We start from the raw sequence: 22,580 nt of genomic DNA, 5'->3' as shown, positions 1-22,580 counted from the left end.
GGGGTGGCGGTCGATGTATATTTGTAAAAAGCTGGTGCGCGAAATTTAAGGAAGTCTCTAGGTTTTGCTCGCCTGAGGTAGAGTATCTCATGATAAGCTGTAGACCACACTATTTACCAAGAGAGTTTTCATCTATATTCTTTGTAGCTGTCTATTTACCACCACAAACCAATGCTGGCACTAAGACCGCACTCAATGAGCTGTATATGGCCATAAGCAAACAGGAAAACGCTCATCCAGAGGTGGTGTTCCTAGTGGTCAAAAAGTGGCCAGATGAAGCAGATGCTAAGCTACAGGACTGTTTTTCTAGCACAGACTGGAATATCTTCCGGCATTCTTCCGATGGCACTGAGGAGCACACCACATAAGTCACTGGCTTCATCAATAAGTGCATCGATGACGTCGTCCTCACAGTGACTGTACATACATACATACTCCAACCAGAAGCCATGGATTACAGGCAACATTCGCTCTGAGCTAAAGGGTAGAGCTGCCGCTTTCAAGGAGCGGGACTCTAACCCGGAAGCTTATATGGAATCCTGCTATGCCCTCCGACGAACCATCAAACAGGCAAAGTGTCAATACAGGACTCGTACTACACTGTCTCCGATGCTCATCAGATGTGGCAGGGCTTGCAAACTTTTACAGACCACAAAGGGAACCACTGCCGCGATCTGCCTAGTGACACGAGCCTACCAGACGAGCTAAATGACTTCTATTCTCGTTTTGAGGAAAGTAACACTGAAACATGCATGAGAGCATCAACTGTTCCGGACGACTGTGTGATCACGTTCTTCGTAGCCAATGTGAGTAAGACCTTTAAACAGGTCAACATTCACAAGGCCACTGGGGCAGACGGATTACCAGGACGTGTACTCTGAGCATGCGCTGACCAACTGGCAAGTGTCTTCACTGACATTTTCAACCTCTCCCTGTCCGAGTCTGTAATACCAACATGTTTCAAGCACACCACCATAGTCCCTGTGCCCAGGAACACTAAGGTAACCTGCCTAAATGACTACCGACCCGTAGCGCTGAACTCTGTAGCCATGAAGTGCTTTGAAAGGCTGGTCATGGCTCACATCAACACCATAGTCCCAGAAACCCTAGACCCACTCCAATTTGCATACCGCCCCAACAGATCCACAGATGATGCAATCTCTATTGCACTCCACACTGCCCTTTCCCTCCTAGATAAAAGGATCACCTATGTGAGAATGCTATTCATTGACTACAGCTCAGCGTTCAACATCATAGCGCCCTCAAAGCTCATCACTAAGCTAAGGATCCTGGGACTCCCTCTGCAACTGGATCCTGGACTTCCTGACGGGCCGCCCCCAGGAGGTAAGGGTAGGTAACAACACATCTGCCACGCTGATCCTCAACACCTGGGCCCCTCAGGGGTGCGTGCTCAGTCCCCTCCTGTACTCCCTATTCACTCAGGACTGCACGGCCAGGCACGACTCCAACACCATCATTAAGTTTGCCCGATGACACAACACGTACATTGACTCTGTACCGGTTACCCTGTATATAGCCTCGCTATTGTTTTTTTTACTGCTGCTCTTTGATTATCTTTTTAATAATTTTTTTTACTTATCTATTTTTTACTTAACACTTATTAATCTTAACTGCATTGTTGGTTAAGGGCTTGTAAGTAAGCATTTCACAGTCTGCACCTGTTGTATTCGGCGCATTTGACAAATAACATTTGATTATTACTAAATCTACAATGTCAGTGAGTGACAGGAGAGCCCATCTGGTTTGCACTGCTGTCACTGAACCATGGCAGATCGATCAGTCATTCTTCCAGGTTTCTTATAATAGAGATGTACCTGTAGTGTCAGACCGCCCTAGCATTTGGGGAAACTTTAATATCACACCGAATGGTCTCAAGCCCCTGTCCTAAAGATACCTGCTGGCCTACTGTGTATAAGAACATGTCAGTTATACTGTATGATCACCCTATCCCATGCTGCCTGAAATGAAACCAGGAGGGAGGGAGGGAGGGGGAAAGAAAACACTCTCCAACCCCACTGCTGAGTGTGCTTCAGTTTCGACGGCACCACTCTCATTTTGGATAGGTGCGAGGAGAGAGAAATAAAGGCATAGCTGCTGACGGGTGCCCACACACAGAACACCCGTTCTTGGCAGAGGTCCAGGTTTACCTTGAGGGGATGTTTCTGTATTGTCAGTACAGTGAGTACACTACGGCGAAATAATCACAGAACAACTGACTTTAGTGAAACAGCCATAGTATCTCTCTCTGCTCTCGGGATTAGACTACAGTGAATTAAATGAAGCATTGTCCTAGCAAGTTTACCGTGTTTTTCTACCAATGAACCAGATTTTTCTGGGCGTCCATCCATCTCAGTTCTGTTCTACTGGCAGATGAATCACAGACGGCTGCTGTAACTGCACTGAAGCGCTGTCTTCGGGTGTTATCGACTGCGTTTAGGACATTTTGCATTCGCAGTAGACAGTTTGTACAAGTCTTAATCGTTGTAAGAACCCCAAGGAATATGTGGGAATGTAGCTGCATATTCAGATTTACAACCTCCGAGCTTTATAGAATACCAGTTCTGTAGGTTTGGCTGGTTGAGGAAACATAAGTTTCACTCTTCAAACCGAAATCGGTCATCGTCTTGTTTCCCCTCCTCCACAATCCATCTGTTTTTCTAAGTTCTCTTTTATAGTGTTCTTCTGCAGGACTAGGAAGCTCTGGGTTGTTCTAGGAAAATGTCCTTTTTATGTGAAGCGTTGCCTTAATGTGCCCAGGTAGGAAGCAGCTGTGATTCTGCTCCTCATTACAAAGTCTCAGGGATATTCTGCCGTATTACTCCGACTCGGCAGATTTCTCTACTGCTATAGTTTCACCCTCAAAGTGCGGTCTCGCCTCATGCGTTACATATCCCACCCAGTTACTTATTCTGCATAATGTTCTTTCAGCTGCCGTACGGTATACTTACCCACCACTTGCAATGTACCACTTTATTTAAGACTTGCACCTGTGGTGTTCAGTAAGGTGTTGTGTCTCTCTGGTCCTCTCTGCCACTGAAGAAGTTGTCACATAACAGTAAGTGTTGGACTCAGTGGGAGGTTAATGTGATCGCTGGCCTTCGATCAGGACCCAGCTTGCAGCGCCACAGGACGCTGAGACGCCTGATGAGACCGAGTCAGGCTGACGGGTAAAAGCAATTGCCAATCTGAGAGACGGAAGTCTGCCTCAGACAAAGTGGATGGTTTATTCGTGACCATGGAGATGAGGGTGTGACAGGAAGATCATTGAAAAGGAAAAGGCGCAGCGCTCGCTCGCCATTTAAAAACACACTTTAAAAAAAATGTAAGCAACTATTAAAAAGCTTGACGTTTCGGCTTTCATCAATGGCCTTCAAAGGTGACCGAAAGAGACACTTTCTAATAGGAGAGGTGTGTTAGACCAAAATAATGGAGGCTACACACAGCCATGTTTTTAGGGCTATGTGTTATTTTCTTCCATGAACTATGTTGGAAATTGCTGGTCCTTTTGGTGATGGTCTGATTATCAGATTTGTTCTGCTCACAAGGTGGCTGATCCAGTCTGCTGCTTGTTCTGCTTCAGCAGGTCATGGTAACTTGGCTGCAACTGGAATGTAATGAGCGAGGCCTATTGAAAGATTTGGGTATGGCAGAGTGTAGTTTATTTCTTGCTGATTGGATTGGAATAGTACCAGAGAGCTCGGAGTGTTTCATTCGGAACATTGATTAGCAGCATGACCTTCGCATTCAACAGAATATGGGACATTTTTATACAAGATCCTCTCGGAAACAAGATGACATATGTAGGGACTTATCCTATCATAAAATTGGTGATTTCCCCCCCCCCCCCCACACACACACACACACACACACACACACACACACACACACACACACACACACACACACACCTTGTCACATCTTAGCATGGTCCCAGTTCTGTTTGGGATTTCTTGCCAGCACCTATGGTCGTTGTCATTGCCAAAGCTTGTTTGTCCATGGGTGGAGATGATATACAATCCCCTCTAGTGGATAAAGTTTGAAAGACATGAAATATCCTGAAGTGGCCCTGAAGTGTTAATTTGTAGAGTGACAATGGTCACCTGTGCTTTTAAACCAGACATGCACTCTGCATTTAAAATGAGTAGGTTATAAGTACTTCAAGGCCTTATCTTTTTATTTTCAGACTAAATGAGTCTGTATATAAATGCACAGGGCCAACAATGAGAGCCAGAGAGAGTGACAGGGAGAGACAGGTAGACATGGAGTGGGGTAGAAAAGGAGAGGGAGAGTTATTTTCTTTCATCAGGAGAAGATAAGAGACTAAGAGCAGAACCCTTTGGTCTGCTGAAATTGGCCAAATACAGATGAAAGTCTAGGCCAAAACGCACGTGTATCATGTCTAGCTAACCGAAGAGACTGTACAGAGAAACAGGATGGAGAGCCATCCTGCAGGACGTGTATCATGTCTAGCTAACCGAAGAGACTGTACAGAGAAACAGGATGGAGAGCCATCCTGCAGGACGGGCATCACTCCACCTTCCCTCGCCATCTACTCTCATCTTTGATCATCTCTCTGTGTGTGTGTGTGTGTGTGTGTGTGTGTGTGTGTGTGTGTGTGTGTGTGTGTGTGTGTGTGTGTGTGTGTGTGTGTGTGTGTGTGTGTGTGTGTGTGTGTGTGTGTGTGTGTGTGTGTGTGTGTGTGTGTGTGCTGGATGTACTAATTCAGTAATTGAGCAATGTTGGTGGATTTTCTTTCACCCGTAATACACTTCATCAAAGGGATTCATTACACGTGATATCTACCACCATGTACATGTCTGCATTCCTTGCCGGTGTTAAAACCAGCCTGGTGGCGGTGTGAGTTTGAACTTTGTCTCCCACGCATTGCCGCATCAACCCAAAGAGAAGTTACCTCTGTTCTGTACTAAAAGCAGAACCATACAGCCACTCAACTAAAACAGAACACCGTGTCTCGTCTTGAGAGGTTTGATAAACAGCTAAAAGTGGCACATGGCAGAATGTCAGTTCACAGACCGAGAGCCTGACGTGACTCTAAGGTCAGTGACTCAACAACAAATAATCAATCCATTTCTAAACCCCTCTGGCAGTAGGGCTTGAATGCACCGCACTGTACGGTCAGAGAGGGAGTCAGAGTTCAGACTGGTATTTTTTTTCTCAGCAGGGGTCTGAGTGGCACTTGGCCCAATGCAGCCATCTCTCTGTGGTCTATGTGACTGCTAACCTATCTCATGGTTCCTCACTTTAACCTCCTATCAAATTCAGTCAGCGTTTCTCAAGAAGCCGGCATATAAATATCCTGCAGCCCTGAGCTTCACACACGTAAACAGCTCTGACACTTCAGTTGAAGTCGCATAAGGTCTTTTTGTAACACATCCCCATGAAATGTTTCTGATTGTAACGTCTGATGGTAGAAAGCTCCAAGAAGAAGGGATTATGTCAGTTGCTATGCCATGGACACTACACGTTACGAAAAGCTTCTGTGTTTCATGCTGACAATTAGTATGTGACAGACCATCTATAATATACACTGAACAAAAATATATAAACACAACATGTAAAGTGTGGATTCAATGTTTATTGAGCTAAAATATAACATCCGAGAAATGTTCCATACGCACAAAAAGCTTATTTCTCAACAAAAAAATTGCACACATTTTGTTTACATCCCTGTTAGTGAGCATTCCTACTTTGCCAAGATCCACCTGACAGGTGTGGCATATCAAGAAGCTGATTAAACAGCAGGATCAGTACACAGGTGCACCTTGTGCTGGGGACAATAAAAGGCCACTCTACAATGCCAAAGATGTTTTGAGGGAGTGTGCAATTGGCATGCTGACGGCAGGAATATACACCAGAGCTGTTGCCAGAGAATTGAATGTTTCTCTACCAATGTTGTTTTACATAATTTGCCAGTACGTCCAACCAGCCTCTCAACTAGCCTCACAACGACAGACCACGTGTAACCATGCCATCCCAGCACCTCCACATTCGGCTTCTTCACCTGCGGGATCGTCTGAGACCAGCCACCCGGACAGCTGATGTACTGTCAGAAACCATCTCAGGGAAGCTCCTCTGTGTGCTCGTTGTCCTCACCAGGATCTTGACCTGACTGCAGTTCAGCGTCGTAACCAACTTCTTCAGTGGGCAAATTCTCACCTTCCATGGCCACTGGCACGCTAAAGAAGGGTGTTCTTCACGGATGAATCCTGATCAACTGTATGTGAAGGAGATGTGTCGCGCTGCATGAGTGCAAATGGTGGTCACACCAGATACTGACTGGCTTTCTGATCCACGCCCCTACCTTTTTTTTTAAGGTATCTGTGAGCAACAGATGCATATCTGTATTCCCAGTCATGTGAAATCCATAGATTAGGGCCTAATGAATTCATTTCAATTTCTTGATTTCCTTATATAAACTGTAACTCAGTAAAATCTTTGAAATTGTTGCATGTTACGTTTTTATATATTTGTTTAGTGTAGCTATACCCCCAATCGTTCAAAACCTAGAGGCAAACTACTCTTTTTGTCTCAACCGCTTCAGCGGACATGGGATGTTACTCGCATAACCACGGATCGATGACCTAGGTGGCATTCACTTGACTACATAAAACAAATATATTTCAAATGTCCACCGCGGGCTTAACCCGCTGCCCGGGACGGCTCTAGTCCGGTGGGCGAATTTGTCTCAGGCCTGATCTATATGATGAGAAGGCACAGGGACAGCCTGATGCCTTAACTCTGATTTCAGACTGAAGTGATAACAGACCAGATGGTCACCATGACCGATGTCGGCCTTAGCTTTTTCTCTTTCTATATGTCCTCTCTGTTTGTGTCTGTCACTCACACTTCCTCCTTTCTATTTCTGTCTTTCTGTTTGTCTGTCTCTGTCCATCTCGCCCTCACATACTCTTACTCACGCTGTCTTTTACCGCAATCCCTTTTTACATGTAAGGTAGTGCAGCGGCCCGGTCTGCTCTGCTCCTTGTCTTTCTGCTCACACAAGCGCTACACCATCAGCCAGGAATGCAAGCTAAATCAAGGAGGCTGGGAGACAAACGGAGATATCTCTCCTCAATCCTGTCACTTCCAACTGTTTATTGTTGTAATACGTGTGCCAAGCAATAAGTGAAATTCGACTGAACTTGTCTGCCCGTTAGCTTTTACAATTATGTTACTGTCCAATCCGTGAACAACACTGAGGTCAAAAGTCTAGGCATACTGTAACTCCGTAGATATGACAGGTACTGTAGGATTCAAGGCCTTACTTTTTATTGCTACATGCTGTGTAATGTTTCTCATTGCCCTCCCCATCAACTATCAAAGATAAACATTGGGGGTAGGGGGAATCTCCTCCAGCTGTCTAAAAATAGCCAGTTTTATTTTTAGCCAGTTTTTAGCGTTCTCTCTTTTTCTTTCTTCCCCTCCGCTCACATTCTTTCTCCCCCTCCCCTCTCTCTCTCTCTCTCTCTCTTTCTTTCTTCCCCCCTCTCTCAATCTCTCACACTCACTGGCTTCTGTCACAAGCCATGAGGAAGTCATGAAACAGGAAGTGAGCAGAAGTGGACGGGGGGAGAGCGAAATAAGATAGTCCTGAGAGACCGACAGACAGACCGACATCAGCACAGTTATCAGTTGGACTGGAGCTCTGTAAACTCGTTGCCAGGTTTGTGTTGTGGGACTGACAGGCTGACACAGGAATGCTAGACAGGACAAGGAAGACTGCTCTTTGGTGAGCCACCACAAAGGAAGCCAGAGAGGGGACAAAGGACTGGATATGTGGGGTCACCGGGGGAAATGGGACGTCCCTCCAACCCCTCCGCTTGCCCCCACTCAGAGGTAGTGGTGTGTGCTCTTTACTTCTCTTGGTATGTTGGTCACAAACCACTAATGGCTAGAACGTGGTGTGAAACCTAGACTATGGAAACATTTCTCTATATTCTTGGTTTTATTTGTTCCATGGGACTTTCAGTTGAGTATGTGTAAGAGTATATTCCGTAAAGCTTTACTTGGGTTATAGATGCCGAACACTAAGATGGCTTGTGAATGGGTGTTGGCGATCGTTTTCATTTTCTGTGTTGTGTCGAACTTAGAAATGTAGTTTTGGCCGTGTCCACTCATAAAGAGCTTGGCCATCGACCACTATGGGATTCATTGATGAAATAAAACAGAGCTGTATAACGTACTAGAAAGTTGTCCGTTAGCCAGCGAATTTGACTGGGATGAACCGGGTGAAGACGAAATGTCATGAGATGCTGAAGTTGGTGCTGTTTTAGGATGATGCTGCTTCTATGACAGTGGGCAATAGTCAAGGCCTCGGATATTTGTCTTGTTTTGGAAGAATTAGCATTTTATAGTTCTCATTTCTGCCACATCTGATATGTGCAACATCTGACTTCTGCTCATTTAAATTGGATGCACAATTCTCTATTAAAAAAATATATATGTATATCGTAACATTCACACTTTTTTGGGGGGAATATTATCCCCATTTTGTCTTAAGGCTTTTCACTCATCTTACAATGTATCCACATGATATTTACTTAGTACATGAGTGTGGGTCATTGATTCACCCCGGGGGGGGGGGAATAACTCAGTTGCACCACATATCCATGGGGTGGCGCCCTAAACCTCAACTTGTTTTGCACCGTATCTCCATCTGCTTATCCGTCTGTCTCACTGTCTGGGTTTCTGTTTAGTCATTCCGTCATCCGTCATCCGTGTTATAACTGATGTTCTTTTCACTGTATGTCCTTCTGCCTCAAAATATTGTGTTCCTTAACTAGAGGCAATATAGAGGAAATTCACTGTTTTATACAGTAGGCCTGTAGCGTGACGCTTTCTCTGTCTGTGCCTATTCCTTTCTTGGAATAGAAGTTCCTATTCTCTTTAAGCTGTTGTAGGTCCTCTACTTTTGACAGTTGAAACCATGCTGTGTGTCGCTGACTGGATACTTTTCCCACATGTAACACAGCTGAGGGGTATACTAAAAAGGCGGATCAATGAGTTAGCCAACTAACTTCGATAAACAGCCAGAAATAACTACTACTACTACTACAAAAAAATAAGCTAAACATAGATATGTATTTTTGGTTGTTAAGTCAATTAGACCATGCCCATTTCTTAAAAATAAAAAGTTCTTTCCAAATATTTAGGCAAGTTAACTAATTGATCCTGGTTGGTAGTATACCCCTCTGATGGAAAGAAATAGGACCATAACAAAAACGAATGGAAGAATAGCAGGAAGCACCTTGCCGTTCGCGGTTCAGTCGTAAAGTGAGTACAACTCCCCCGCTGGTGACGTCACTTCCTTCCTGTCAAGGTAGTAGAAAGTGACAACAGGACAGCTAGAGGGGCCCCATGCTGCTGCTAGTGCCCTAAGCTGCCCAGGAATGTGGAATTTTCAGGTAGACCTAAAATAGAGGCCTGTCAATCCCATCATGCTTATCTATTTACTTGTTGACAGATCAGCCACTTTGCTGTCTGTGGACTCTGCACCCCTTGTATTTACTGTATGGCCACAATATTGTAGCCATGTGGTGGCATGATGACTGTTTCAAGTGGGAAATACTGATTTTATTCAATCTGCACAGTAAAGGTTGTCTGCTCAGTATGAGGACTTCTCCCTCAACCCCACAGGTCCTGGTGCTCCCCAATAATCTGTCTGCTTCTTTACATTCCGCTGTTCCTCCTCACCTGTAGAGTCCTGTCCCAGTCTACCTCTACCTCTCTACTTACCCCTCCAATGCTCCCCCCCTCCCCCTGGGATATACTAGCCTCTGCATGAATTGCAGCTCTGTTTGGCCCCTTCTCCCAGTCCCAACCGCTAATAGATCTCGCCGGCTTGTAGTCCTAAAAAAACGGAAATGAGTTAGCATTTTCCCCCATAGGAATGGTTCGTTGGCCATTCCTATGGGGGAAAGAATGGGGTTTTGGGACGAACGCTGAAAATAAGGTCTGAGGTTAACACAGGGTTAGGAGATCTTTTATGTTTTGTTCTATGAGACGTCAGTTAACAGGACCTTTTTTATGAATTATGAAGCCTTTATGTGCTTGTTTTGATTACATAAATGCTTAAAAATTCACAAACAAAGTGACGTTAGCCGATGAAGATTATCTCCTAGAACAAAATGTATAATACGTCTTAAGCCTGTGTTAACCACAGACCTTATTTTCTGCGTTTTATCCAAAAACCTTCCAAAAATCCTATTAATTTCCCCCTAGTCTTTGGCCAACGAGCCATGACGGAGTTGGCCTCCCATTAGTGCCTATAAAAACACGGCATTACTGATGCTCTCATTGGTCAGCTAATCTAATGACCAACCAACCACATCTACTGAGATCCCAATCACAGATCCTTCTATAATCTAAAGGACTGCTGTCTCGTCGTTTGATAAGATTTTCCCAGTGACGCTCTGGAGCAGTTTTTCATGTCCAATCAATTGAATTTACCACAGGTGGACTCCAAGTTGTAGAAACATCTCAAGGATGATCAATGGAAACAGGATGCACCTGAGCTCAATTTCGAGTCTCACAGCAAAGGGTCTGAATACTTATGTAAATAAGATATTTCAGTTTTTTATTTGTAATAAATTGGCAATAATTTCTGAACCAGTTTTCGCTTTGTCATTATGGGGTATTGTGTGTAGATTAAGGAAAAAATGCATTTAATCTATTTTAGAATATAGCTGTAATGTAACAACGTGGAAAAAGTGAAGGGGTCTGAATCCTTTCCGAATGCACTGTCAGAAAATATTGCTGTGATATTGACCTACGATGATGTTTGTTATAAAGAGATTGCACCGCGGACAGAAGACAACAGCCCACCCCCATAATATAATTGGGGCGTGACGTGGCCCAAGATAGCAAGGCACTCCAGAACCCCATATCCTGGACCTAACGCTTCCTAATTGATCCTGTTAACTGCAGTGTGGTCCATTAGGCTGAGACTGTGCCTGGTGTGACCAGTGCTGGGGGGCTGCAGAGCGGGGAGGGGACGATCAGAGCCTCCTAAGCCTGGACTTGCTGCTAATCAGTGAGGTTGCTCTTCTCCAGCTCTCGATGGCGGTGACTCACATTTGACACAAAAACTCTCAATTGCACATGTAATAATATGTGTAGTAGTAACATCAACCGTTGTCTTGCTTGGTAGCCTATGTCTGGCTTAGTAACGTGGTAGTTGCTTGAGGGTAGGAATCTTGTATCTTTCCTCACTGTTGTTTTGTGACTAATAGGTCGTCTGGTGGACTAACTGGAGCCCTGTATCCAGCCCTGTCTGTGTGACGCTCCCATCTCTCTTCCTCCTCGTGCCATGATGCATTATTGATGCAGAGGGCGCTCTAAAACCTGCTGATTGATTCGCTTGATTAGAAAGGGGAGCAGGGCGAGGAGCTCGCTGGTTTGTGACGTGGCGTTTGGTGTGGATTTGATCCCCAAGTATGAAGCCGCACGTACACCTTCTAGAGATGGCGAGTCTGTTGAAGACCATATATTTTTTTTTGACATGGTTTATTTGAAAGATATTCCCATTTTTGAGGACAAATAAACGAATAAACAGGGCTGGGGGCCGTCCTATTTTCTGCCCAGCAGACACAGAGGAGCCTGTTGCAGGGATCCTCTGATGGCGTCAGTCCAGGGTCTCCTTCGCCCGGTCATTTTGGTGACTCATATCCATACATGGTGGTGGGTGGACACTTTCCTCTGATTTATCTCAGTCTGGTGCTAATGTAATAGAGGTTGAAAATCACTATTTGTGTGTAAGACAGAGAGTCTGTGTTACTTTTTGACCATAGATGAAGGTAAGAAAATAAATGTTGCGGGGGGGAGGACTCCTCAGCTGAGGCTGTTACTACATAGATGCCACGGTTGACATTATCTAATTAGACAGAGTAAAGTTTGTGCTATAACCGTTATCAGCTGACTCGGGGCCTGGATGAAGGAACCGCTGAACCCAGCAGTGTTGCCGCATTGCACTCCGGTGTGCGATTTTAAGCCATACCAAGTGGGTGGCGTGGGCTTTCTTATCCGTCTTTTATGTAATGTTTGAGTAGGCTGGCAACTGAACATGCTGCAGAGCTTGGTGCCAATGCTGGAAACTCTTATCCACACAGAGAAAAAGTGAGCAATCGACTGGATCAACAAATGGAACATAGACATCACACACACACACGCCCCGTCCATCTAGATTCTCTGCACATCTGTCTGTCTCTGATATTTTTGTGAGTGAGGCGGAGCAACTTGGCGACTGAGCGAGAGAACAAGCAGGCTGGCTGTGTCAGTGGGAAGTGTCTAGCACAATACTCACACTTCCACACTGACAGGCAAGCAGGCACAGGGAGTTTGTCGTACTCCCGCACCACACAGGGCTTATGGTGGAGTGTTCTGGGCTCTCCTCCTTCTCCCTGTCTCTCATGTATTTCTAATGAACACACAGAGAGAGAGAGAGAAAACCAGCTACACACTGAAAGACAGGAAAAACAAGCAGGCAGCTGAATAGGCACCTAATCTTGGGGTCCTATGAGTGCCTCTTCTGGATTTGACACTTCCTGGACTGTTGCAGTCCTGAGAGAGGGAGCTGTGTGAGTGCATAATTGAGCGTGAGCAGCAGGGAGAGCAGGACGGACAGCAGAGGATCAGGGAAACGGGAGACGGAGGTTCTCAAAGGAGGGGAGGGTGTGAAGTGAGAGAAGGATCAGAGGAAAAAAGGAATGAAGGACACAACAAATCCTAAGAAACAACCTCTGCTTGAAGCCAATGGATCAAGGACTCCGGGATTGAAATCTGCAGCAGGACGTGTGCTGGTGGAAGTGTGCTGTTGGAACTTGAGGGAAAGAGAAGGGGGATCAACAGAGGGGAGAGACAGAGAGGAATACAGGACATAGCTCAAAGGATTACCTCTCCCTCCGGCAGAATGGGATGCTTACTCCACATGGAGGCTAATCAGGACCTGGGAGCCTGAGCATCTCTCTCTGACTTTTCTCTTCTCTGTTATCTTGTTTGGTCTAAGGAAGGTGGGAGCGACTGAGGTGAGCCTGGTAGAGCTCCGGTAGACTGTTTACTCTTTCACATGGGTTTTTAACTGTTGTTGCCATTTTTGCCACAGCCATGGGGACTTTGTGACTCCTGGAGCACTTTGAGCCCCTACTCTGGAGTGGACCTGCGTTAGTGGCTGACGGAGAGACTGCCATGGAGGAACAGTGTGACCAGGGGGCAGGACCTGGGCTGGCGGGGTCCGACTCAAACCCGGGCTCCCTGTGGGACGGACAGAATGCCGTCAAGACCACCTCCGCCTCCTCTTCCAACTCAGACCTGCCCTCCGCCCTCTTACCTGACGGGGAGCACCCGGACACGGGCCGAAGGCAAAGCAAACCCTTCACTGGTCTCAAACTGTTCGGCCGGAGGTAAGGCACAGACCAACGTCTCATTAAGCCACTGAAGTGCATTGATCATAATGCTGTGGAGCCTGTAAATGTTCGGTGGCCGATTTTGATTCCTAGATGCTTACTTAGTAGCAGCACCAACAGGTGTGAGTTTCCAGCACATGCCAATAATGACTGGGCTGTGTGTGAGCGGGTTAGTTTCCATGCAGTTGTCCCTCTCAGGCAGCTGTAGTACTGGTATCTGCGTCCCATGTATGTAATGTTATGTATGTGTGTATGTATTGGTTACTGTATGGGGGATTGATCTATGTCTTTAGAACAGAGCCTCTGTCTATACAGTACAGCCTGGTCTGCTTTTGGTCTGACCTTGATGTACGGTCCACACACTAATCAAAGACTAGTTTGTTGTTTCCAACTCTTGCATACCCTGTCGCTGAGTGTTGCAACGTAACGCCATGGCATAAATGAAGCACTCGTGTTTCAATATGCAGTATTGCAAGTCGGCGAAACACTACCTGGGTAGGCTACAGCATGGGATGCACTTTGCCTGAACATAGCTTCGAAGGAGTGAGGACATGTAGGAGGTAAAGACTGCAGCGATTTAACAGTCAAGGATTGATTTAGTAAGAGTGAGTGAGTATTTCCATGGCCAGCGGAAGAGTCGAAGCTTGATTAGGAAACTCTGATCATCTCCTCTGCTCTCTGAGAGGGCGTAAGACTCATTCTCATCATAGCAACATAACGGTCACACAGTGTGTCCCCATGGTCATGACACACCGAGAGACAACGCCAACGTCAAATCCCAGAATTCCCCCTAATCTGTCATGCACATCTAGCTCCGGTATGCTGTCCGCTGTTCTTTCGAATTAGTTTCCCTAATAGCGCGGAGATAGAGCAAACCTGGCAATTATCTTTTCGGCTTGTAACCCACAGGTGGCTAGGGCCAGTGAGACTTCGAGGCCTTGCACCCTCCGAGCAGAACAGGACGAGAACGTTACATCTCTCTCTCTCTCCCCGAGAGGTTATTTTTAAACCTAATTAGCTGCTCTGTTTCCCTCCTGCCTTCCCTGAAAGCCTTCAAAACACAAGATGAAAGATGAAGGATTTCCAGAGATGAAGTTTGGGCTAATCTGAGCCAGGCCACTGAGACCCGTGTGACGGAGTTTAGATGTGTGCGTTGTTCCACTGAGACCTGGGTCCACAGACTGTTGGCTGGTGATTACAGAGGGAGATGTGACTCAGATCAATCAGTCACAATGGCACTTACCACAGCGCCGTCCTCGCTGACTGAGTCACCGCCGAGTTCACCTTAGCGCTCATACTTAGTTCACACAATATTTTCTTTGATGCATATGAAATAATGAGAAACGACAAGAAGGAAGAGCATAATTCTGTATCACTGTTTGTTTGTTTGTGAATGAACAGAGGGGTCTTTGATGTGTTGCTGGTGGATGCTAATCTAAGATGTGCCTTTTGGGTAGAGATTGGGTTTGAGGGCTGAGATAACAGTCATCTCAGCCACGCTGTCCTGACGGATTTAAGGTCCGTGTCGGGAAGTGAAGTCAGCGCTGACACAAGATGTGCCCGGCAGTGATGTCATTAAAACGAGACACATGACATGCCTCCCCGCTGCTGAGAGCACTTGCAGTACTCCCGACGTTATGGTACATTAGCTAATGAGCTGTTACATACTATCCTAGTTAAATGAGGTAATCAAATGCGAGACTCAATTTAAGAGCCCAGTTCAGTGCGTTGATATAACCAAATATGGACATATTCAGTCGTATCGGAGTACGTCTTTGCTTGCAGCAGCGTGCAAAGCAATGTTCTGACCACTAATGACCTTCGTCCTGATCAGAGTGCTGTAAAACATTTTTTTGTGCTCTACCTTTGCGAGATTCCATTGCTGAGCGCAACAATGAGTAGGAATTCCATTTTAGTCCTCGTTTTGTGTCTCTCTGTCTCTCTTTCGCTCTCTCTCTCTATCTCTCTCTCTATCTCTCTCTCTGTCTCTCTCTCTCTCTCTCTCTCTCTCTCTCTCTCTGTCTCTGTCTCTGTCTCTGTCTCTGTCTCTCTCTCTCTCTCTCTCTCTATCTCTCTATCTCTCTCTCTGTCTCTCTCTCTGTCTCTCTCTCTCTCTCTCTCTCTCTCTCTATCTCTCTCTCTGTCTCTCTCTCTGTCTCTCTCTCTCTCTCTCTCTCTCTCTATCTCTCTATCTCTCTCTCTGTCTCTCTATCTCTCTCTCTGTCTCTCTCTCTCTCTCTCTCTCTCTCTCTCTCTCTCTCTGTCTCTGTCTCTGTCTCTGTCTCTGTCTCTGTCTCTGTCTCTGTCTCTCTCTATCTCTCTCTCTATCTCTCTATCTCTCTATCTCTCTATCTCTCTATCTCTCTCTCTGTCTCTCTCTCTCTCTCTCTGTCTCTCTGTCTCTCTCTCTCTCTCTTTCTCTCTCTCTGTCTCTCTGTCTCTCTCTCTGTGTGTGTGTTTGCTTTCCTGTTGTTTAAGTGTGTTTATCTCTGTGGCCCTGAGTAAACACATGCTGCCTGTCGGCTGTGATGGCGCAAAACGGAGAGCATTTTGTCGGGGGTCTCCCGCCTCTTTAACTCAGTGGAATTTTAATGAGCTGGAGCTGGTGGGGGCCACCTGGATCAGACCCCACCCCAAATTCTCCCTCTCCTCTCAGGGAGAAATCTCTCCTTGACGTCGACAGACTCTAAGGCCCACTGATATCTACTGTAATCCAACTGAACCGAGGTAATTCATTCATTTGGGACCATTTCTGTGGACAGCTATACGTTTGGGTCATGTCAGAACCTGGCTGCCTGGGTTAGGGCCTACTACGGGTCACAAGTCAGGACCTTTAACAACCTTTCACCCTTTACAATCCCCAACACATGGTTTGCCGCTTTGCTAGAGAGAGAGGCCCCGACCCTCAGAAGGAAGGATCATGGAAAGGAGAGAGAGGAGGAGAAGAGACAAAGACATTAAGAATAGAAGAAAATATTACAAGGAGGCTATTTAGGTTCTGCTCCGGGCCTCTGATAAGGAGTCACTGATGATGTGTTGTTATAGGACAGTGTCCATATGGTTTGTGGAAGCAGGCGAGTGAGAACACACTTCTTTCCTTTGTTAAACAGTACTGACATTTGTTGACGTGGATTTCCAGGTCATAAGGATGTGGAAATAGTGAATGAAGGAAAAGAGAAATTGAGAAGGATTTTGTTTTAAGACTATAACCATAGCCCACATGATCTCCAGTTCAGTCTTCTTACAAAGCTGACATACTTAGTCTTAGCCTGGTGGGAAATAGCCTGAAAAGTCTAGCAATCGTTGTGGCAAATGGTCCTGTGATATGCTTTCATGGGATTCACAATAGATCAAATAATGATCTAATCAGATCCACGAATAGAGACGCGTTAACTCTATTGGGGGCATAGTCACATGTGTCTTACTTCCTCTTGCTCGCTATTTGAGTTGCATGTTGTCTAGACGTTCTAAACATGCATCCATTTATCTTTTTTTTTTTAAATCCTCTGACAAGGAACACACTTCAAGTAGCTCCTTAACACCGCTGATGTTACTGCGTAGTGTGGAGACGGGCTTCGATGGACTTAAGGGTTAGCCCGTGTGTTTTGCAGCACAGTCTCTGGAGAGCTTAGCAGCAGTTTAAATGTGTCAAGCATGAGGAATGTGTTAATAAACAGGCCGTTTTGAAATGGGAGTAATTGATTGCTGTCAGGTCGTAAGGGCTTATCAGGTTTACCCCGTCTTCCTCCTTCAACTGCAGACGGAATGTAGTTCTGACCCTGTTGTCAGGTATCGCATCGAGACGCATGCTGTGAGGACGGTGCTCATAGGGAATTTGTGTGTCAGTGGGTTACGCAATAAAGAGATTGACTTCATCCAATTACACTGGAGGAGTCCTTAAGCATGGTCTTAGAGGGTCCTTCTAGTAATACGCTATGTTTAGAATGATTAGCTATTAGGGCTGGGAATCGCCAGGGACCTCACCACATGATATTATCACGATACTTCGGTGCCGATATGATATGTATTGCGATTCTCACGATTTCTATATGTATTGCGATTCGATACTGCAGTTTTATTGCGATTTGATGTTACAAACATATTGATCGCTGTATGTCTGCTGCAGAGAGACGAGAGAGAGAGCATAAGTTTTGTTCGGTCATGGAAATAGAAGTAAATTTAAAAAAAAATCTATACATGAAGTCCGATATCGATATACATTGAAGAAAAATATAAACGCAATATGTAAGATGAAATAAAAGGTCCCAGAAATGTTCCATACACACAAAAAGCTTATTTCTCTCTCGTTTTGTTCACAATTTATTTTTGTTGACATCCCTGTTATTGAGCATTTCTCCGTTGCCAAGATAATCCATCCGCTTGACAAGTGTGGCATATCAAGAAGCTGATTAAACAGCGTGATCATTACACAGGTGCATCATGTGGACAATAAAAGGCCACTGTAAAATGTGTAGTTTTGTCACACAACACAATGCCACAGATGTCTCAAGTTTTGAGGGAGCGTGCAATTGGCATGCTGACTAAAGGGATGTCCACGAGAGGTGTTGGAAGAGAATGAAATGTACATTTCTCTACCATATGCGGAGCCAATGCCATTTTAGAGAATTTGGCAGCGCATCCAACCGGCCTCACAACCGAAGACCATGTGTAACCACGCCAGCCCAGGACATCCACAACCAGGACATCCACAACCGGCTTCTTCGCCTGCGAGACTGTCTGAGACCAGCCACTCAGACAGCTGATGAAACTGTGGGTTTCCACAATCAAAGAATGTCTGCACAAACTGTCAGAAACCATCTCAGGGAAGCTCATCTGCGTGCTCGTCGTTCTCACCAGGGTCTCGGAGAATATCAGGGAGTGGGTTTGCCAAAACAAACTTGTTTTAAACACCAAGAAAACCAAAGTTATGTTGGTCTGTTCCACCAGGAAGAGGCCAAAACAGCATGGGATACAATTAAGTATGGGAGGAGTACTAATTGAAGAAGTGGCAGAAACCAAACTATTGGGAGTGCAGCTAGACAACTGCTTATCATGGTCGTCTCAAATAACTCATCTATGTAAAAAAAAATTAAAACAGCATGCATAATCAGAAGGATAACTAAATATTTACCATGAAAAATTATTCAGCAAATAACACAAGCATTAATTGAGAGTCAGGTGAACTACTGTTCTGTGGTCTGGGGAAGTGCATCATCAAGTGAAGTTAGGAGGTTTGCAGATTGCACAGAACAAAGCAGCAAGGATTGTTTTAAGGTGGAGATATGGTTCTTCTGTTGCAGTCATGCGCAATGTTCTTGGTTGGTCATCATTCGACAAGATAATTGAAAAAAAACATGCTTATTTTATTTCATAATATACATCATTTAAAACGGCCAAGTTCTATTCACAATGGTATTCAGTTGGTAAGAGACAGACATTCCGTAAATACTAGGAATAGATTGTCCACCATCTATGCGTTATCCAGACAGAAAAGAGAAATAGGCAAAAGAACATTTCAATTTAGAGCAATAAAGAAATTGAATAAATTAACTGAGCAAACCAGAAACCTTTTCAATATATAAATTTAAACATTATTTTAAAATGATTTAAATATAATACATAAAAATGTTGTGGGACTATAGTAGATGAAGAATCAATATTTTTTTAGATTGAGTATTTATTGTGTCATTATGTTAGTATATTATGTATGTTTGTAATAGTGTGTTATATGTGAAAATGTGTTCGTATTATAAATTGGAAGATTAGTCCAAATGGGGACTAATCTCTGACCTGCAGTCAGGTCAAAAAAAATCTTGACCTGACTGCAATTCGGTGTCGTAACCGACTTCAGTGGGCAAAGGCACAAGTGGCCACTGGCACGCTGGTGAACCAGCCACCCGGTTTGTACCAGGTGGCTGGCAGACTGCATGTATGGTGTCGTGTGGGCGAGGAGTTTGCTGATGCCAACGTTGTGAACAGAATGCCCCGTGGTGGAGTTAGGGTATTTTTTTATTTAACCTTTTATTTAACTAGGCAAGTCAGTTAAGAACAAATGCTTATTTACAATGGCGGCCTACACCGGCCAAACCCGGACGACGCTGGGCCAATTGTGCACTGCCCTATGGGACTCCCAATCACGGTCGGATGTGATACAGCCTGGATTCGAACCAGGGACTGTAGTGACACCTCATGCACTGAGATGCAGTGCCTTAGACCGCTGCGCCACTCTGGAGCCAGGAATTCGCTACAGACAGCAAACACAATTGCATTTTATCGATTGCAATCTGAATGCACAGAGACAACATGAGATCCTGAGGCCCATGGTTGTGCCATTCATCTGCCGCCATCACCTCATGTTTCAGCATGATAATGTCGCAAGGATCTCTACACAATTCCTAGAAGCTGAAAATGTCTGTTATTTCATGGCCTGAATACTCACCAGACGCGTCACCCTTTGAGCATGTTGGGATGATCTGGATCGACGAGTTCCAGTTCCCGACAATATCCAGCAACTTCGCACAGCCGTTGAAGAGGAGTGGGACAACATTCCACAGGCCACAATCAACAGCCTGATCAACTCTATGCAAAGGAGATGTGTAGCGCTGCATGAGGCAAATGGGGTCACACCAGATACTGACTGGTTTTCTGATCCACGCCCCTACCTTTATTTAAAGGTATCTGTTACCAACAGATGCATATCTTTATTCCCAGTCATGTGAAATCCATAGATTAGATCCTAATGAATTCATTTCAATTGACTGATTTTCCTTATATGAACAGTAACTCAGTAAAATCTTAGAAATTATTACATATTGCGTTATATATTTTTGTTCAGTGTAATATCGTCTAAAAATAATATTGCGATATGTAGCTATCGCTTCCCCCTCCCACCCATCACTATTAGCTATGAGAATGGTTAGCTATGATGGCCCGATGATGGGATGTTTTTTATTATGTAGAAATTGCTACCTAATTTTCATTCATCCACCATTCACATTGGATAAGCAAAGATCTGTCTAATACTTTCCCTTAGCCTTTGGCTATAATAAATTAACTGAGAATGCCACCGATTTGCCTGACACCTCTAGCAGAGAGAATCAATCGCAAGGTGTGTTGTTGACCCAGAATCTCTAGGTAAACAGGCTTTAAGGATCCATCAGTGCATCAACACCCATTTCCCTGGTAACCGAAGAGACACTGGACCAGAGCCAGAACCTGCTCACAGGGGAGCAACACCACAACACAAGGAGAGTCTATGTTACTCTGCCTGTTTCACGGGGGTTTTCTTGTCAGTTGGAACACCAGGGATAACCGTATATGGACAGTGCATTCAGAAAGTATTCAAACCCCTTTTTCCCCCCTTTTTTAAATGTTTTTTTGTCTCTCATCAATCTACACACAATACCATGTAATGCCTGATTTGGTGGAGTGCTGCAGAGATGGTTGCAAGGTTCTCCCATCTCCACAGAGTCACTCTGGAGGTCTGTCAGTGACCATCGGGTTCTTGGTCACCTCCCTGACCAAGGCCCTTCCCCCCGATTGCTCAGTTTGGCTGGGCGGCCAGCTCTAGGACGAGTCTTGGTAGTTCCAAACTTCTTCCATTTAAGAATGATGGAGGCCACTGTGTTCTTGGGGACCTTCAATGCTGCAGAAATGTGTTGGTACCCTTCTCCAGATCTGTGCCTTGACACAATCCTGTCTCAGAGCTCTATGGACAATTCCTTTGACCTCATTGCTTGGTTTTTGCTCTGATGTGTGTTGTCTACTGTGGGACCTTTATATAGACAGGTGTGTGCCTTCCAAATCATGTGCAGCCAATTGAATTTAACACAGTTGGACTGCAATCAAGTTGTAGAAACATCTCAAGGATGATCAATGGAAACAGGATGCACCTGAGCTCAATTTCGAGTCTCATAGCAAAGAGTCTGAATACTTATGTAAATAAGTAATAAATTAGCCCAAAAATATCTAAAAACCTGTTTTCGCTTTTTCATTATGGTGTATTGCGTGTAGATTGATGAGGAAAATGTTAAATTTTTAAAGGCTGTAATGTAACAAAATGTGGAAAAATGGAAGGAGTCTGAATACTTTCGGAATGCACTGTATTATTGAATCAATAATCATTGTGTTTTAATATGTCTGTATGGTTAAAATAGTGCATTCATCACTCTCCAGGAAAGAGGCATTGTAGGGCTATCACATGTCTGGGGGCTGAGCGTCTGAGCCACCATTGACGTTGTGGCTGATTTTTGTTTTGATGGTTTTCAGTAGCCGTAGGGAACGTGATCTGCCTGCGGTCGACCCAGAGATCAGTTCACGGAGTCAGTCACTTACTGCTCCCTTTGCCCTGTTGAGATTGGCACAAGGCTGTCAGGCTGGTGCCTACTGCTATTATTTATTTTTTAAATGCTAAAAGTTGTAGTTTTTTTTATCTTCAAATATCACACTGTGACGCATTTACAGCCCCATACAAATGCATTTGAAGCAATGTTATAAAACCATTTAAAAGTTCAACCGTAAAGTTTATTTCTGGGATTGTTCCAGACCCATGGCCCTTGATGGTGCCCAACAGTACAACATATGGTGGCCTATATACAGTGTGAGCTCTTGTTTTAATTAGCTACTGATTGAAATGGAGTGATCTGTGATCCCAATCAGGAGGCCAACAAGACTCCAGAGATTTTGAGGGCGTTGAGGTCAAGGAGGAGTCTCAACATTTTTAAAAGCAAGATCAGGATGATCTGAGTGTCTCTTTATTGGCCAAAGGCCCCAAAACACTTGTGCTGTACTTGTACAACACTTGACTGTCTTGAACCAAAATACTTTCCGTACCAATCCTCATTGTGCCTTTGGGCCTAGTAAAATTCTGCACAACAACCACCACCAGCAACTAGTAGTAACTCTATACAAGAAAATGAGGTCACATTCGCCCTGCCTGTCAGAGGCTGGTGACGGGAGAGCATCACTGTGTCCTGAGATACAACTAGAAAGGGAAAGAGGAGCAGAAGCTGATTTTTAGCAGCCAAAGATGAGACCGGGAACGCTAGGAGCGGTGTCCTCCTAACATATGCGAAGGGTCTCAGCCCATCTGCCAGACTTGCATCTGCTCTCTCTGAGGGACGGGGGGCACAGACGTCT

At 44.9% G+C, this 22,580-nt stretch overlaps 1 protein-coding gene across 8 annotated transcripts in view; it reads left to right on the top strand.

The window, feature by feature from the left end:
• Nucleotides 1–22,580, top strand: part of LOC106587110 (diacylglycerol kinase zeta) — a 130,412-nt gene that overhangs the window by 12,837 nt on the left and 94,995 nt on the right. The window contains exon 1 of one of the 8 annotated variants that reach the window (XM_045708348.2): nt 7,571–7,878. The exons of 3 other annotated variants lie outside the window; for them this stretch is intronic. In XM_045708348.2, the coding sequence (XP_045564304.2) occupies nt 7,817–7,878 (62 nt within the window). In that variant the 5' untranslated portion in view covers nt 7,571–7,816. Of the gene's footprint in view, nt 1–7,570; nt 7,908–12,085; nt 13,440–22,580 lie in introns of those variants that run through there. 4 more of the 8 variants (XM_045708347.2, XM_014175119.3, XM_082969380.1 and 1 more) reach the window with 4 other exon arrangements.

The sequence above is a fragment of the Salmo salar genome, chromosome 26, assembly GCF_965601325.2.
Source record: "Salmo salar chromosome 26, fSalSal1, whole genome shotgun sequence".
Lineage (NCBI taxonomy): Eukaryota > Metazoa > Chordata > Actinopteri > Salmoniformes > Salmonidae > Salmo > Salmo salar.
The sequence above is the reverse complement of the archived record's forward strand: the minus strand, read 5'-3'. Positions and strand labels throughout refer to the sequence as shown.